This window comes from Biomphalaria glabrata, chromosome 1, assembly GCF_947242115.1.
Source record: "Biomphalaria glabrata chromosome 1, xgBioGlab47.1, whole genome shotgun sequence".
NCBI lineage: Eukaryota > Metazoa > Mollusca > Gastropoda > Planorbidae > Biomphalaria > Biomphalaria glabrata.
In genome coordinates, this window is record NC_074711.1 from 45352572 (window position 1) to 45372242 (window position 19671).

Sequence of the window (19671 nt, forward strand, 5' to 3'; positions counted from 1 at the left end):
TATCCTGCTATTTTAAAAAAATCATTTCAAAAACCTAATCTGCTATTCTTACTGACTTAGACCTTCCCGCGCCGTTCGGCGTATTTGGCGACAAGCTGTTCCCACAAAAATCTGTCACTGGCAATGTCTGAAGCCTCTTCTTCTTAGGACCTCGATGAAAGTGTGGCGCCAAGTTGTACTAGGATGTCATCACAACTCTTGTTATGCTTAATTCATTTTGTCGGAGAACATGTCTCGAAAATCTCATGCGACACTCTTTCACAACCTTACTATGAGGTTGACTCCCAGTTCGGCATAGGATTTCCTTGATTTAGACCCGATCTCTATAACTGACTCCTAAAATCTGTCTGTTGAGCCACATTTAGTGTTTTTCAATTTCGGCAGATGACTATTCACTGCACTTTATTAATGGAGCCCAGCCACTGGTAGAAATGCGTAACCTCTCTTGACTACGCTCTTGGAAATTGTTGACTGTAGTTTGCTTTAGATTTTATATCAAAAAGGGAAGTTGTATCGTCAAAATTATCTGTTGGGGGTGTGACAAATCAAAAACTTGCTGTCAGAGTCACTCAATTTTATCAAAGCATTAATTATTATTATTTATTATGTATTTATTTTATTTTAATTATTTCCCCGTCCTATCCCCAATTTCTTCACTCGCCCCACCTTTTCCTCTCCAGGCTAGACTTAGTCCACCACCTAGGAGTAACTAGGCCGCGTCCTTTCACTTATCTCCCCTTGATCGGGGAAAGATAAACACACAGTCTCTTTGGTCTTACCCGCCGGATGTCTGACGGTCGCAGTTGACACCACCTTGGGTGGAATGCAAGTCAATCTTTCTTTCCCCCCCCCCTTTCTCCCACGTCTCTCTTTGATCAAAGAGATTAATCGGGTCAACACGCCCCTCGACACTCTAAGGTGCGACTCCCATCTCGAGTCAAATTCAACCACGTGAGAGATAATCCCTAGCCTAGGACATTTCCTGTCTCCGCCCATCTCTTTAGGAGCTTTATAAGGTAGACTAATTCAAACCAGACCCTCTCATTTCTCTATCGCTGGCAATCGAGTCTGGACTTTTTCATTTATTCTTACTCTTAGAGGAATACCTGGTGCCAGCATGGGCGTAGCCAGGTGGGGGGGGGGGGTTGGGGTTCAACACACACCCCCCCCCCCCCCCGAAATGAAATTTCGGACGAATTTTAGATTAGAATTCACACAATTTGTATACGAATTTATTACTTATGTTAATAATATATACTAATTATTTATATTTTTAACATATTTTTCGATTATTTCGCCCCCCCCCTTCTAGTTGGCCGATTTGGTGGGGTCGGGAGGGGGCGATGACATCAATCCGTCCCCCGCCCCCACGATAAACTTTTGAATTTGGGGGAGGCGGTCCAATTTATTTGTAGAAATCACAGCTTGCTAACAGAATCAATTAAATATCTATATGATTAAAACTTGTTATTGATATTTTAACCGATCTTTATATTATGTCGTTCCCCTGTTGACCGATTGGGGGTAGGGGCGAATACCTCTACTGCCCTTCCCACCTAAACCCTTTGAGTGGGGGGGACGGTCTTACTTTTATGGACAAATCATAGTTTGTGAACACAATTAGTTGAATATCTATATAATATAAACTAGGTGTTGATTGTATATTATGTTGCACCACACTCTAATCTCAAATTTTATGATTATTAAAAATAAAGTGAAAAAGGGTTGTACCAGGTGGGAGGGGCGATACATGCAATCGCCTCCCCCCCCCCCCCATCGCCAAACAAATACTTTTTCTTTTGTATTATAGTTAAGAAATTACAAAATAAAAAAAAATATGTCAATGATATAATTTATATATGCTATAAATTAAATTCTTATATCGAGTCGCCCCACCCCTCTTCTTTAATGCCAAATGCACTCATTAGCAAATATTATAAAAAGGAGCCAGGATTAATCGTTTTCACTCTATCGCCCCTGACAGAGTTTATGTAATTTCACATGAATTTATCATAATTATTTTAAGAAAGACTTTGCTTTGGAAAAGTTAAAATTCAAACGAAATTTTTCAGTACAAGAGTCACGATTGAGATGAGTTCTAAACCAAAATGCTATTCAAAATTCCTAGTCGCCTTTTCCAACCATTGCTCAATCTGATATCTTTTAGTTACATAAATTTGGGACTATAACTCACATTTTACGCTTGAATTATATTGAATATTATTTATCGAATAATTTTTTCTTCGGCGGCGATCCTCAAAGCTTTAATCTAAATATGTGGGGTATCTTATCTTTTCATAGAACAAATCGGTTTTATTTGCAATGTATTAAGGGCCTATAAATTCATATTAGAATAGTTTACAACACTATTCAAAAGGTCTTTTTTAATAGGGAGCTTTAGGTCAGGAGAATGCGTTTCTTCAGTGAAGAATGCAAGAAAACACTTATGTCGTCGGGGCTTCGCCCCGAACTTCACTGATGAGCAATGAGCTGTAGATGTCAGGAGAATGCGTTTCTGCAGTGAAGAATGCGAGAAAACGCTTTTGGCGTAGGGGATTCGCCCCGAACTCCATTGATTGATAATGAGCTGTAGATGTCAGGAGAATACTTTTCTTCAGTGAAGAATGCCAGAAAACACTTTTGGCGTCGGGGCTTCGCCCCGAACTCCACTGATGAATAATGAGCTGTACATGTCAGGAGAATGGGTTTCTGTAGTGAAGAATGCAAGAAAACGCTTTTGGCTTGGCCCCGAACTCCACTGATGAATAATGAGCTGTAGATGTCAGGAGAATGCGTTTCGGCAGTGAAGAATGCAAGAAAACTCTTTTGGCGTCGGAGCTTCAGGATGTCAGGACAATGCGTTTCTGCAGTGAAGATTAGAAGAAAACGCTTTTGGAGTCGGGGTTTCGCCCCGAACTCCATTGATTAATAATGTGCTGTAGATGTCAGGAAAATACTTTTCTTCAGTGAAGAATGCAAGAAAACGATTTTGACGACTAGCACTGCGCGTAGAGAAGATATGTGAATTATCTCCCCTGTAGTCATTCTACTTTGGCGAGAGTTGCGCCCCTTGAACGGACGCTCTCCCTATTCAAGCTCACTCCATTGTTTTCGGCCGACGACCGTATGTAAACCAACCGTCATGGTCGTTGACCATCGCCCATTCCCCCCCCCCTTTTTCTCTTCCAACTTGTGTTGTTTATTTGAGATTTGCTACTATCAGCCATCCATTTTCAAAATGCCATTTGTCATCATCTCCCCATTGTGCTCAAAAGCAATTTGACCAATCAGACGAGGGCACCGATAAGATGCATGAGAGACATGTCCTAACTTGTCTTTATTTATCCGCAGCCTCCCTCGGGTGTCTGCTTATTGTCTTCGTACTTAGTGCTATTCAGCACTGCAGTACTGTCTACTTGTTATTGAGTATAATCTCCTGCCTACTGAGATCTACTCAATTATTTGTTTGAATCACCTGCCTATTTGCTATTGAGTATTATCTACTGCCTACGTGGATCTATTCAACTCTACTACTTGGCGCTATCGGCTCTACTTGCCCGCCTATTCGACAGCCCACCTGTCAACTTATTAGGTACGACGTCCCAATAGACCCAGAGTCTGTGCGAGACGTCATAGCTCCGCCAAACCCTCCGCAACTCACTGGACTTATCCTGCTCACTACGCTGCCCACGGCAGATCCGCTCTGCCAGGAGCAACCTTGTGCCCACGGTAGCCGGCCACCCGCCCTACTGTGCCCACCACAGATATCAGAACTTTGGATTGAAACTCCACAAGAACTGTATCACCGGGGTCCCTCTACCCACTAGAGCGCCACCTCCAGCTGCAGAACCTCAAGCCAGGACACAGCCAACTGCGACCCAAGCAGGACAACCAGCTAAGTTCAGAAGACAAAGTGACATACTATCTTATTGAGTGCAAGAGTGATGATTAAATATAGTATTGATTAGAGATAGATGCCAACCCTCCCCCTTTTTATTATTCTATGTAAATATTTATGTAAATAAAAATTCTTCAATTTTTAACTTTGTATCTCTCTTTCATTGCTTGTCTCGTTGCGTGCTTGCTCCCGATTTATATGCTGATAGGTTGGTGTGTGATAGCTTCAAAAATAATCATCCCCTAGACATTAAACCAGCCAAACACACGTCACTTTCGCTAACCTGTCACAGGGGGGGTTTAAACTAAAAAATCTAAATCTCTTTAAATTCAAAACCACATTTAGCTACGGTCATAGAATTTGGTGACTGTAGTTTGCTTTAGAATAATAATGAAGAGAGAGGTTTTCAACCTCAAAACTCTCTGTAGGGGGATTTTAATCTCAAAACCATCAGAAGGGGTTTTAAACTTTTAAAAAAGCCCTCTGAAGAAGGGGGGGTTAAACTCACCCCCCCCCCTTTTGGCCTAGCTATGTTCATAGAATTTTGAGTGTGTAATTTGCTTTTTTTAATATTGAAGGGGTACTTTTTAGTTTCAAGCCCGCTGAAGGGAGGTTTAAACTCAAAACCCTTTTGGTTACGCTCAAAGTTTTTTTATGTGTGTAGTTTGTTTTTTTTATATTAAAGAGGTTTTTTTTTTTAGCTTCAAACCCGCTGAAGGGAGCTTTAAACTGAAAACCTCTTTGGCCACGCTCATAGATTTTTGAGTGTGTAATTTTTAAACTCAAAACCCCTATTTATATATTCTTTTCTAATTTTATAATGTACGCGGAGGCCCTCTCTGTAGATTTAATTAGTGTTTCTCCTGCAGGTGTGTGTCGGCGTGTTTTGAGAGTGAGAAACTAGTTTAATAGAAGCTATGATCAATGAATGTACTAAAGTCTAAGATAAATGTGGTTCCTTCAGTCTAGTCAGAGGAGCACCGCCATTAAAGAGCGAGCACTATTGTGACAGGGACTTTCTGTCTTCGTGATTCACTCTCTTGTTTTGCATGGGGCTTTATTTGTGCTTGGTGAAGAAGTGCGTTCATTAACTCCCTTGACACTTGCATTGCCGCTCTCCTTTCTGTTCTCATTAGTTGTATAGAGTTGGTTAGAAGTGCATTGAATTCTTCTACAGGAAACATCAAGAAAAACTGTATACTCTACCTTTTGTCCTTTATCATGATCGCTTATAACCACACACTATCAAATATGCCACGCACCACCACATATCACATAACTACACACTATCAAATATGACCACACACCACCACATATCACATAACTACACACAATCAAATATTACCACACACCACCACATATCACATAACTACACAGTATCAAAATATGACCAATCACCACCACATATCACATAACTACACAGTATCAAAATATGACCACACACCACCACATATCACATAACTACACACTGTCAAATATGACCACACACCACCACATATAACATAACTACACATTATCAAATATGACCACATACCACCACATATCACATAACTACACACTGTCAAATATGACCACACACCACCACATATTACATGATTTCACCTAATCATTCATCGTCATACATAAGCACACATGAGAAAACATAATAAAACAAGACCATACATCATTTCACAAGATCACACATCCTCACACAAAGCCAAAAATTATAAAATAACACTACACAACATCACACAAGATAGGACATCATCTACAAATCATAACACACGACATCGTGACACAATAGTGCAATTACTCACATAAGACCACAAATCATCACACACGATCAAATCACACAAATCTACAAATCATCTCACAAGACCATAAATCATTATCACATCATCAAACAAGATAAGACATCGTCACACAAGATAAGACATCATCACATAAGATAAGACATCATCAAACAAGATAAGACATCATCAAACAAGATAAGACATCATCACACAAGATAAGACATCATCACACAAGATAAGACATCATCAAACAAGATAAGACATCATCACACAAGATAAGACATCACCACACAAGATAAGACATCATCACATAAGATATGACATCACCAAAAAAGATAAGACATCATCACATAAGATAAGACATCACCACACAAGATAAGACATCATTACATAAGATAAGACATCACCAAACAAGATAAGACATAATCACATAAGATAAGGCATCATCACACAAAATAAGACACAATCACATAAGATAAAACATCCTAACACAAGATAAGACATCACCACACAAGATAAGACATCATCACATAAGATAAGGCATCACCAAACAAGATAAGACATCACCACACAAGATAAGACATCATCACACAAGATAAGACATCATCACACAAGATAAGACATCATCACATAAGATAAGACATCACCAAACAAGATAAGACATAATCACATTAGATAAGGCATCATCACACAAAATAAGACACAATCACATAAGATAAAACATCCTAACACAAGATAAGACATCATCACATAAGATAAGACATTATCAAACAAGATAAGACATCACCACACAAGATAAGACATCATCACACAAGATAAGACATCATCACACAAGATAAGACATCACCAAACAAGATAAGACATAATCACATAAGATAAGGCATCATCACACAAAATAAAACACCATCACATAAGATAAGACATCCTAACACAAGATAAGACATCATCACACAAGATAAGACATTATCAAACAAGATAATACATCATCAAACAAGATAAGACATCATCACATAAGATAAGACATCACCACACAAGATAAGACATCATCACACAAGATAAGACATCATCACATAAGATAAGACATCACCATACAAGATAAGACATCATCACATAAGATAAGACATCACCACACAAGATAAGACATCATCACATAAGATAAGACATCACCACACAAGATAAGACATCATCACATAAGATAAGACATCACCAAAAAAGATAAGACATCATCACATAAGATAAGACATCACCACACAAGATAAGACATCATCACATAAGATAAGACATCATCACATAAGATAAGACATCATCACACAAGATAAGACATCATCACACAAGATAAGACATCATCACACAAGATAAGACATCATCACATAAGATAAGACATCACCAAACAAGATAAGACATAATCACATAAGATAAGGCATCATCACACAAAATAAGACACAATCACATAAGATAAAACATCCTAACACAAGATAAGACATCACCACACAAGATAAGACATCATCACATAAGATAAGACATCACCAAACAAGATAAGACATCATCACATAAGATAAGACATCACCACACAAGATAAGACATAATCACATAAGATAAGACATCATCACACAAGATAAGACATCATCACACAAGATAAGACATCACCACACAAGATAAGACATCATCACACAAGATAAGACACAATCACATAAGATAAAACATCCTAACACAAGATAAGACATCATCACATAAGATAAGACATTATCAAACAAGATAAGACATCACCACACAAGATAAGACATCATCACACAAGATAAGACATCATCACACAAGATAAGACATCATCACACAAGATAAGACATCATCACATAAGATAAGACATCACCAAACAAGATAAGACATAATCACATAAGATAAGGCATCATCACACAAAATAAGACACAATCACATAAGATAAAACATCCTAACACAAGATAAGACATCACCACACAAGATAAGACATCATCACATAAGATAAGGCATCACCAAACAAGATAAGACATCACCACACAAGATAAGACATCATCACACAAGATAAGACATCATCACACAAGATAAGACATCATCACATAAGATAAGACATCACCAAACAAGATAAGACATAATCACATTAGATAAGGCATCATCACACAAAATAAGACACAATCACATAAGATAAATCATCCTAACACAAGATAAGACATCATCACATAAGATAAGACATTATCAAACAAGATAAGACATCACCACACAAGATAAGACATCATCACACAAGATAAGACATCATCACACAAGATAAGACATCACCAAACAAGATAAGACATAATCACAAAAGATAAGGCATCATCACACAAAATAAAACACCATCACATAAGATAAGACATCCTAACACAAGATAAGACATCATCACACAAGATAAGACATTATCAAACAAGATAATACATCATCAAACAAGATAAGACATCATCACATAAGATAAGACATCACCACACAAGATAAGACATCATCAAACAAGATAAGATATCACCACACAAGATAAGACTTCCTCACACAAGATAAGACATCCTCACACAAGATAAGACATCATCACACAAGATAAGACATCATCAAACAAGTTAAGACATCGTCACACAAGATAAGACATCATCACATAAGATAAGACATCATCAAACAAGATAAGACATCATCAAATAAGATAAGACATCATCACACAAGATAAGACATCATCACACAAGATAAGACATCATCAAACAAGATAAGACATCATCACACAAGATAAGACATCATCACACAAGATAAGACATCATCACATAAGATAAGACATCACCACACAAGATAAGACATCATCACATAAGATAAAACATCACCACACAAGATAAGACATCATCACATAAGATAAGACATCACCACACAAGATAAGACATCATCACATAAGATAAGACATCATCAAAAAAGATAAGACATCATCACATAAGATAAGACATCACCACACAAGATAAGACATCATCACATAAGATAAGACATCATCACATAAGATAAGACAGCATCACATAAGATAAGACATCATCACACAAGATAAGACATCACCACACAAGATAAGACATCATCACACAAGATAAGACATCATCACATAAGATAAGACATCACCAAACAAGATAAGACATAATCACATAAGATAAGGCATCATCACACAAAATAAGACACAATCACATAAGTTAAAACATCCTAACACAAGATAAGACATCATCACATAAGATAAGACATTATCAAACAAGATAAGACATCACCACACAAGATAAGACATCATCACACAAGATAAGACATCATCACACAAGATAAGACATCACCAAACAAGATAAGACATAATCACATAAGATAAGGCATCATCACACAAAATAAAACACCATCACATAAGATAAGACATCCTAACACAAGATAAGACATCATCACATAAGATAAGACATTATCAAACAAGGTAATACATTATCAAACAAGATAAGACATCATCACATAAGATAAGACATCACCACACAAGATAAGACATCATCAAACAAGATAAGATATCACCACACAAGATAAGACTTCCTCACACAAGATAAGACATCCTCACACAAGATAAGACATCATCACACAAGATAAGACATTATCAAACAAGATAAGACATCATCACATAAGATAAGACATTATCAAACAAGGTAATACATTATCAAACAAGATAAGACATCATCACATAAGATAAGACATCACCACACAAGATAAGACATCATCAAACAAGATATGATATCACCATACAAGATAAGACTTCCTCACACAAGATAAGACATCCTCACACAAGATAAGACATCATCACACAAGATAAGACATCACCAAACAAGATAAGACACCATCACATAAGATAAGACATCCTCACACAAGATAAGACATTATCAAACAAGATAAACATCATCAAACAAGATAAGACATCACCACACAAGATAAGACATCCTCACACAGGATAAGACATCCTCACACAGGATAAGACATCATCAGACAAGATAAGACATCATCACACAAGATAAGACATCATCACACAAGATGGCTGTATGGTCATATGGTATGCCCTTTGAATTGTCGTCACGGTGGTTCGAACCCTGCCCTACTGCCATTACCATTGCTCTGTGGGAGGTTTGTGCTAGGATATAACCATCTTCAAAACTGGAGGAACATCCGAAACGTGTAAAACAAGGAAAACATCACATGACCACACAACATTACACATGACCACACAACATTACACATGACCACACAACATTACAAATGACCACACAACATTACACATAACCACACAACATTACACAGTACCACACAACATTACACATTACCACAAAACATTACACATGACCACGCAACATTACATATGACCACACACCATTACACATTTCCACACAACATTACACAGTACCACACAACATTACACATGACCACACAACATTACACAGTACCACACAATATTGCACATGACCACACAACATTGCACATGACCACACAACATTACACATGACCACACAGCATTACACATGACCACACAATATTACACATGACCACACAATATTACACATGACCACACAACATTGCACATGACCACACAACATTGCCACACAACATTACACATGACCACACATTATTCCACATGAACACACAACATTACACATGACCACACAACATTACACATGACCACATATGAGCACGTATAACCATATATGATTAGAAATGATCACATATAATAATCGAATGTAACCACACATTATTCCACATGACCACACGACAATCACGTATATTATAACCACAAACCTCAGTATCACAATGAGCAAATTATACGCTTCAATCGGACGAACGTTTTCAGCTACTAAACGCAGAATACAATATGTCTACACTTGGAAATTAAGTCTCTCTTCAGACTTCAAAACTGAGTCAGCACTTTAAAATGAACTCTAAATCTACACTTTAGTAAACTTGGAAAGTACTCTAAATCCACACTTGAGTAGGCTTGGAAAGTACTCTAAATCCACACTTGAGTAGGCTTGGAAAGTACTCAATTTTGTTTTTTGGTAGTAATCCACAAAGGCGTCATGTGTCTGAACACCAAACCTATTTCCCTTCCCTTTCAAAATAATTTAAAAAAAACACTGAGTTTATTTGGTTTTGTAACAAATCAGATTTCAAAACTATTTATGACGATTGATAAGAAACCAGATTTGGTCTTATTAGAAAACTATTGTATGCAGCCGCACTAACTCAATCAATGACAGCGCTGTATTATTCACAGGACGCCCTCAGGTCCGAGATACTTGCTGGAGGTGTAAACAACACAGAAATCGATGTGTGCTTGTTCTGAATATTTGCTAATCATATTCAGTTCAAGTTGATCAGATCCAATGATTGTTAGTTAGCTGTTGGAATTGTTGGTGAAAATAATGTTAAGATAAGAGAACTTTGTCAGATATTTATGTTGACCCTATTTGAAGATGATGATTGCGGATAAAAACAATGATTGATGATTAGATTCTATAATTACCTTGAAAAAAAAGTTTTATATCCCACAAAAGTAACATTCTTTGTTTATGACAGAATCTTGATTGAACGAATACTAAATGTGTGGGCCCTGATTTTGTTTTCAAAAAGATGAATGCTAAATGAATCCCTATAAATAGATCCTGATAGATATGATGTGAATACAGCAAATGGATGTTTAGTTTGATTGAACGAAACAAAAGGATTTTAGTTTGATTGAGCGTAGCAAAACGATGTTTAGTTTGACTTGAAGTTGAATGTAACAACCAAAAGAATGTTTGGTTTGACTTCAAGGTAGGGATATGTAGTTTGACCTATCCTATAAGCTTTTGTCATCTAAATATATTTGAAAAACAAGGTTATGGAAGGGCAAACAGAAATGAGAGACACTTTGGGGATGTAAGTGAATTTTAAAAAAACAACAAACTTCTCAGATCCCGTGTATAGCCATCTCATTTTGGTGTTCTTGATCTTTATTATCTGAATACTGTACATTTTAACCTAATTCTACAATTGTTTCAATTAGCGACAATTGGTTCTACTATTTCCTAACTAGATCTATTTCCTACGGTTGTTCCAATTGGTTCGACTATTTCCTAACTAGATCTATTTCCTACGGTTGTTCCAATAGGTTCTACTATTTCCTAACTAGATCTATTTCCTACAGTTGTTCCAATTGGTTCTACTATTTCCTAACTAGATCTATTTCCTACGGTTGTTCCAATTGGTTCGACTATTTCCTAACTAGATCTATTTCCTACGGTTGTTCCAATTGGTTTTACTATTTCCTAACTAGATCTATTTCCTACGGTTGTTCCAATTGGTTCTACTATTTCCTAACTAGATCTAATTCCTGTGGTTCTTGTTCTAATTAGTTTGGCCACACATTCTCAAAAACATGGTATATGTGTCATTGATGCTGAGAGCAGCGGTCATCTCGAGCGCAGAATGAATCCTAAAGCGAATCGACATCTCCGGGCGTCCAGGGTTAATTCGACAAAGTGCGCCCTCCCAAGAGATGTAGTGGATCTAGACACATCGGAACTGATCGAATATTGTTTTACCAACCAATTGTCCCCCTTTCCCTATATCTTTCTTCTTCAACCACTGTTCAAACTGTTGTTCAAATCTCGTCAAATTGTTCAGATTGCAAATTATACTATTTAACTGCTCTGAATGTAAAACTTTTACAGTTTAACTGCTCTGAATGTAAATTTTAGTGTTTAACTGCTCTAAATGTAAATTTTACTGTTAAACTGCTCTAAATGTAAATTTTACTTTTTAACTGCTCTGAATGTAAAAAAATTACAATTTAAATGCTCTGAATTTTACTGTTTGACTGCTCTAAATGTAAATTTTATTGTTTGATTGCTCTGAATGTAAATTTTAGTGTTTAACTGCTCTGACTGTAAATTTTAGTGTTTAACTGCTCTGACTGTAAATTTTAGTGTTTAACTGCTCTGACTGTAAATTTTAGTGTTTAACTGCTCTAAATGTAAATTTTACTGTTTGACTGCTCTGAATGTACATTTTACTGTTTAATTGCTCTGAATGTAAATTTTTCTGTCTAACTAATAGAATGAGGACAGAAATTTAGACATCTGTCTCGCACTTTGTCTCAATTGCTACATGTTCAGAGACTTCAAATATCCATGAAATCAATCATACAAATACACCATGTATTTAGTGTCCAGGTTTTTACACTCATCTGTTTTAACAATATCTCTTTTCAAGTTGCATATTCATGGAAACTGAATCTATCTGGTTGGTGGGTGGACACGTTTCTCGAAAACGGCTCTAACGATTTTTCTATAAATTTGACAGTTAAAGTATATCTTTGGGAGAAGAATAATTATCTCGTTGGCCACACTGGGAAAACTCTAGTTTGACAGTTGCAATTTTTCCAAGAATAAAAAAAATATTTAAATTTGGCTACAGGACTAGAAAATCTTTATCTTGAACAGACTAACACGTCTTCGGCTATTTCCGCATGTAGGTCTCTAGTCTATAGACTTATTTATTATATCGTATATAAGTCTAGGTCCTAGTCTTTCAAGAATTTCATAAATGAATGTTCAGCAACATTTTGAGCTACGTCTTCTAAGTGTAGATCTATAGGCCTAGCATTAGAATAGTATACGGTCTAGTAGATCTATAGGCCTAGCATTAGAATAGTATACGGTCTAGTAGATCTATAGGCCTAGCATTAGAATAGTGTACGGTCTAGTAGATCTATAGGCCTAGCATTAGAATAGTATACGGTCTAGTAGATCTATAGGCCTAGCAGTAGAATAGTATACGGTCTAGTAGATTTATTGATACATTTGCTCAAAGAGATTTTTTTTTTCGGGGAGGGAAATGTTCCATGTTTGTTTCACTCCAACATTTATGAGTTATTAAGAATAAATGAATCGTTCTAGAAGTTGTAGGCCTATAAAGAAACTTTGGCTTAAAAAATATTTTTCTTTTTTTACTCATGAATTTTCAAGCTAAATAGAGGAATAAAAATGGACTTCATGTTTTCTACAGATTCAGTGTAAATGTGTATATAGGATTGAGTTCCGGAATGCTGGTCTAGTTCAGAGGCATAGATATATTTATATTAACGGATCGGTGGGTTTGCACACTTTCAATACACATATTTTTCAAACAACAGTAAATGACAAAAAGAGAAAAAAGGAAAAGCGATAGTCCCTACTGCTCCTCGCCCTCAGACTCCGCCAGTGTGTCATGTCTGGTCACTGGTCATACTTCAACGCACCAGTAAGCAGACGTCTAAATGACAAAAGCTTGTTTTCACAGTTGACAAAAGGTGAAATATAATCAACTTACATCATCTCCCCTTGTATTTTGATCTCTACTTTTATATTTCAAATGTTTTTCTCTTTTAGTCTGTTGTTTCTTTTAATAAACTGGAAATGAATTTTTTAGTTCAACAAAATAGTGTAATATGTATGACAAGGTGTGTGTCCTGACTCGCAGAAATAAAAGATAGACAATATAGATATAGATAGATAGACAGACAGACAGACAGACAGACAGATAGACAGATAGATAGATAGATAGATAGATAGATAGATAGATAGATAGATAGATAGATAGATAGATAGATAGATAGATAGATTTTTGCTGTGTACAATTTTTTAGAAATTTAACGGTGGAGAAAGTTGCCAGAAATCTGGCCACTTCATCAAAATTTCATTTGACTTAAGTATTGTCAGTGGACCAGCTTCAGGACCAGCTTCATGTGGCAATTATGTTGAACATTTGGAGAGGATTGAAGTCTTTTTTTTTTTAATACCTCACAGGAATATAGATTTTTCTTTTCACTAAACTCTATAAAGAGTCAGAGTTGAATGAATGGCGAGATTTTAAAGTTATATAAATGGTGAGATTTTAAAGTTATATGAATAGTGAAATTTAAAAGTTACCTGAATGGCAAGATTTTAAAATTATATAAATGGTGAGATTTTAAAGTATTCTGAATGGTAAGATGTTAAAGTTATCTGAATGGTGAGATTTTAAAGTTATTTTAATAGTAGGATTTAAAACCTATACGAATTATTGAAGTGGTTTTAAACTTGTGAGATTCAAAGTGAGATGAATGATTCAATCTTAATGAAAGTGATATGAATGCTAAGAGCTAGAAGCTGTATCAATTCAAAAGTTATGAATAGAACCAGAGGCATAGACAATTACAATGTGCACAGTTGTCCAGGTGTAACGCAGAGAGCATGAGATACAGTCAAGTGCCAGAACCCTAACAACCAAAATATAAAAATACTTTTTAAAAGAGAGAGAGAGAGAAATTATTATCTAATGGGAAAAACTAGACATTTACAACTATATATCTCAATAATGTAGGAGTTATTTTCCTTTTTCAGTCAATAAAACAAACAAAAAAAATATTGGTGGTTATTTTTTAATTGATTCATGTTTAGCTATGTACAATAAATAAATATTTACAGCTTCAAGTGATCCGAGAATGGGTGTGGGTGAAATCACGTGTGCTATTATCAAAAGACACAAAATCCAAAATATTTAGTCATATCTCTGAAGACTGGTGCATTAATTTCTCTTGTCGGTATCAAACAAAATAATTAATTATCAGTTAATAATTGACTAATTGGATATTTTTTGTATTGATTCGTGTAATGTCTTCGACAATGAATAATTGTGCAAAGTTTCAATTTGAACCGAGAATGGGTGTGGGAGAAATCACGTGTTCAAACATTGGACTAGACAGAGTTGAGCTTGATAGAAGTCCCGGACTGAGCAGAGCTATTAACAGAGTTTTCTCCCCTTTTGATTCCCCTGTAGGCTTTATGAAGGCATTGCAAGTCTCCTAGCTAAAGTCCAAGTGTGAGATGTCCTAGAGTGAAGTCTCCTAGCTAAAGTCCAAGTGTGGGATGTCCTAGAGTGAAGTCTCCTAGCTAACATCCAAGTGTGAGATGTCCTAGAGTGAAGTCTCCTAGCTAAAGTCCAAGTGTGAGATGTCCTAGAGTGAAGTCTCCTAGCTAAAGTCCAAGTGTGAGATGTCCTAGAGTGAAGTCTCCTAGCTAAAGTCCAAGTGTGAGATGTCCTAGAGTGAAGTCTCCTAGCTAAAGTCCAAGTGTGAGATGTCCTAGAGTGAAGTCTCCTAGCTAACATCCAAGTGTGAGATGTCCTAGAGTGAAGTCTCCTAGCTAAAGTCCAAGTGTGAGATGTCCTAGAGTGAAATCTCCTAGCTAAAGTCCAAGTGTGAGATGGCCTAGCCCTAGAGTAAAGTCTCTAATAATTCATTTTGTTCATTTGTGTTTCACTACTTGTTATGATTAAACTTCAATAACTTTCTTTTATGTAATCAGGACATGTTATATTAGGTAAATAATTCTATAAGAATGCATACTCTTTTATAGAACACAAAGTGAAGTTTATAAAAAAGAAAATTATTTTTATTTAATGGTGTCAAATCAACGTTGGTATCGTCAGTTAGGAGAGAAAGAGTTAATACTGTACCTAATAATATCTCACACTTCCTAGTCAAAACGTGGGCGATGGAAATAGTTCAAGAAAATAAAAAATTCATTTGAATCTAAAAAAAAAATGGCACATATTAATAAGGCTGGTTATCTAAGTGATAGAAGGTAATGTCGTGGTTCGGATCCCCATACTAGCCAATAGTTAATAGTTTTCAATGATAAATAAAATTTCAACATTTCGGCCTCTGTATTACTTGAGCAAACCGTAGGAATTATTTTTTTTTTATTTACTTGTTTAAAGTTTTCTTACATATTGACTCAAATGTTTTGTATAACTTTCATAGCAACAGTAGATTTTTAAAAAAATAGAGACAATGGTCAATTAAGAAGCAACTCACTATAAAATTCCATAATGAGACCTATTTTAACCAGTTTGACCTTCCTTTATTCCCTAGAGTTCACTTTGGTCACCTCGTGCTGGAATCCACAATGCTGCACAGATATCCACTGAGTCCAATCATCCAGAGATATTGATTTTGATCACATTGTACTGGGGAGTCAATGAAACCAGTCAAAATACTGATTCGAATCGCCATTGCTGCTGATTTACATCATCTGATAACCAATCAGAGCACACAATTCTACGGATTCGAGTTACTTATTATTGATTCACACTATCTGATCATTTTGGGGTTTCTGATGGTGTTTGTTTGTTTTTTTTTACCATCGATATGTTCTTCCTTGTTTTGTTACGAAATCTGGTCTACTCATGTGAAACTGTGACAACATGAAGCTAGTATGACAATAATTGTAGATTAAAAGTTCGACTTGTTAAAATTTTGTTTTACAAAACAAATCAAGATCTATGACGGGATGTTGTTAAAAGAAGGTTAAAGGTTCAATGGCCAATAACTCTGATGATCTTATCAATCAAACACACACTTTATCACTGAACATATTTAATGGCTTCTTTAATGTCACCCACATCCCTTTGGCTAATATATCAGTGTACAGGCCCAATGGTCAAGCCAACAACAGTTGGGACATCTCCATGTCCAGCCATGTTGATCTACACCACATACCAAAATATGGGGAGCCTGTGATGGTCATTATTTGCCTCCTCTTGGGCAGCATGATACTAGCCATCATCTTAGGGAATATCTTCGTCATCACAGCTATCCTCGTGGAGCGGTCCCTTCACGGAGTTTCCAATTACCTCATCCTCTCCCTCGCCACTACCGATCTGCTGGTGGCCGTCCTGGTCATGCCGGTCAGCCTAATCAACGAAGTCAGCGTCAAATGGTTTCTTGGCGCGGCCCTCTGTGACATGTGGGTCTCGATGGATGTTCTCTGTTGCACGGCCTCCATCCTCCACCTCGTGGCAATCGCCTTCGACCGTTACTGGGCAGTGTCCAATATCGATTATATCCGCAGCAGAAGTGCGAAACAAATTCTGTTTATGGTGGCTGTGGTATGGATGGTATCGATATGCATATCGATCCCTCCATTGTTTGGTTGGCGACACAACACAGACGGGCCTGACTTTTCGGGTCAGTGTCTAATATCTCAAGACTATGGTTACACTATATTCTCCACTCTGGGTGCTTTCTATTGTCCGCTGGTTCTAATGTTAATTATTAATTTTAAAATCTACAGAGCTGCGAGGTATCGTATTCGTAAAAAAAGATTTGTTGGGCGGACGACGAAGTATCACGTTCCTCTGCCCATCGTCACCATGGAAACATCTCAGAGGTTAACCGCCAGAAATTCGTCTGGCAGTGACGTCAGTCAAGACGGTGTAAGTACCAATGCTAATGACGTCACACGGCTGGACATGGAGTCGCCCCTAGATGAGCCCGAAACTGGACAGCCGGTGTCCGACTACGAAGCTAACCTGACTCGAGTGGTCCACACTACACTAACAGTTCCGGCCAACATGGTCCACTTGAGTGTGACGCGATCCAATGTACTCTCCAACAACAACGTCAGCAAACGTGTCCGGAGAGGGGGGGACAAGGAGAGGTACAGGAGGGAAAAGATGGAGATGAGGAGAGAGAGGAAGGCTGCCAGAGTGCTGGGAATTATTACAGGGGCCTTCGTTGTCTGCTGGCTACCTTTCTTCATCCTGGCAGTGTTGAACCCTTTATGTGGCACTATGTGTAGCATCCCTTCCTACGTGGTCAGTCTGTCCTTGTGGCTGGGCTACTTCAACAGTCTCATCAACCCAATTATTTACACCATTTTCAACCCAAGTTTTCGCTGTGCATTTAACAAAATATTTCTACGAAAGTTTAAATCTGTTCATAGATATGCTTAAAACTTTAAGGAGTTACTGATTTTTCAAAGACATTGTCGTCATCAAAATTAATTTCATGATTCAATAATTGACAAGTATGTGTGCGTGTGTGTGCATGGAGAGTGATGTTGAAAAAAAAATCACAACCATCTATCAGGATGACGACAGTACTAGCACATTCCATTCTTCTGTCACGTCTGCCAGGTCAAGGACAATCATGGTAGGCCTAACTGCCGGAAGATAATAGGCGAGATAGGACAAAGTTTCACGTCTGCCACTACAGATATTGAAAAGAGAAACATTCCTGCCTCCAGACAGTATTTAACTTAATCAGCTGTAAAAATGTTTATTTCAATTGAAGGCATCCTGTTAGAGTTGTTTTCTACTTTTCATGTCATATGTATTAAACCTCTACAAATCTAAAATAACTTCTGGTCACTGAACTTATTTAGTTAAGACATCGTCTCCTGAAAGTCAGGACAACCACTTCAGATGATTTGCATTGATATAAAAAAAAAATTCTTAGAATGTTTAAAATGTTAGAATTTAAGAATATTTTAAGTTGAAGAAAAAAATCTATCCGACAAAGTATTGTATCTATGTCAATACCTATGTGCGAAAATAGATGTCCATCCAATGGCTATAGATTCATTCCAACTACTGCTTGGTCATCATGACCTAGTCTTAAGAGAGGAAGCATATGTAACAAGGCAAATCTTGATGAGGGGTGGAATCTAATGTACTACTAAGACAACACCGAGTTTTTATATCCAATAACTTAGTTGGGTGGTAATAATCTGGACAATCAAATATTTCTACAACAGCTCTAGGAAAAGAGTGAAAGCAGCCCAAGTACCCGGACACATAGTAGGCTAACCCAGTCACTGCTTCATACACTCACTGATTCATTAGGATTATTTTATTTTCCTCTTTCAATGAAACATAAAATGGTGTCCATATAGAGTAGAGTACTTAACGAGTCTACGTCCTTTACTTCGGCCTATTCGCACTGGCGGATCCAGGGGGGGGGCGGTAGGGGCGATCGCCCCCCCCCCACTCGGTCGACCCCCCTCCCCCCCGAAGGGGGGGGGACGGAAGAATTTTAGTATAGATTTCACAAAATTTGTATACGAATATATTATATATGTTAATAAAATATACGAATTATTTATATTTCAACCTATTTTTAGATTA

General features: G+C 37.0%; 1 protein-coding gene across 2 annotated transcripts in view; it reads left to right on the top strand.

The window, feature by feature from the left end:
- The window catches only part of LOC106060614 (5-hydroxytryptamine receptor 1D-like), a 140955-nt gene extending 121528 nt beyond the window's left edge, over window positions 1-19427 (top strand). For both annotated transcript variants that reach the window (XM_056039034.1, XM_056039045.1), the window contains exon 2: window positions 16637-19427. In XM_056039034.1, the coding sequence (XP_055895009.1) occupies window positions 17083-18498 (1416 nt within the window). In that variant the 5' untranslated portion in view covers window positions 16637-17082 and the 3' untranslated portion in view covers window positions 18499-19427. The remainder of the gene's footprint in view (window positions 1-16636) is intronic.
- The last annotated feature ends 244 nt before the right edge of the window (window positions 19428-19671 follow it).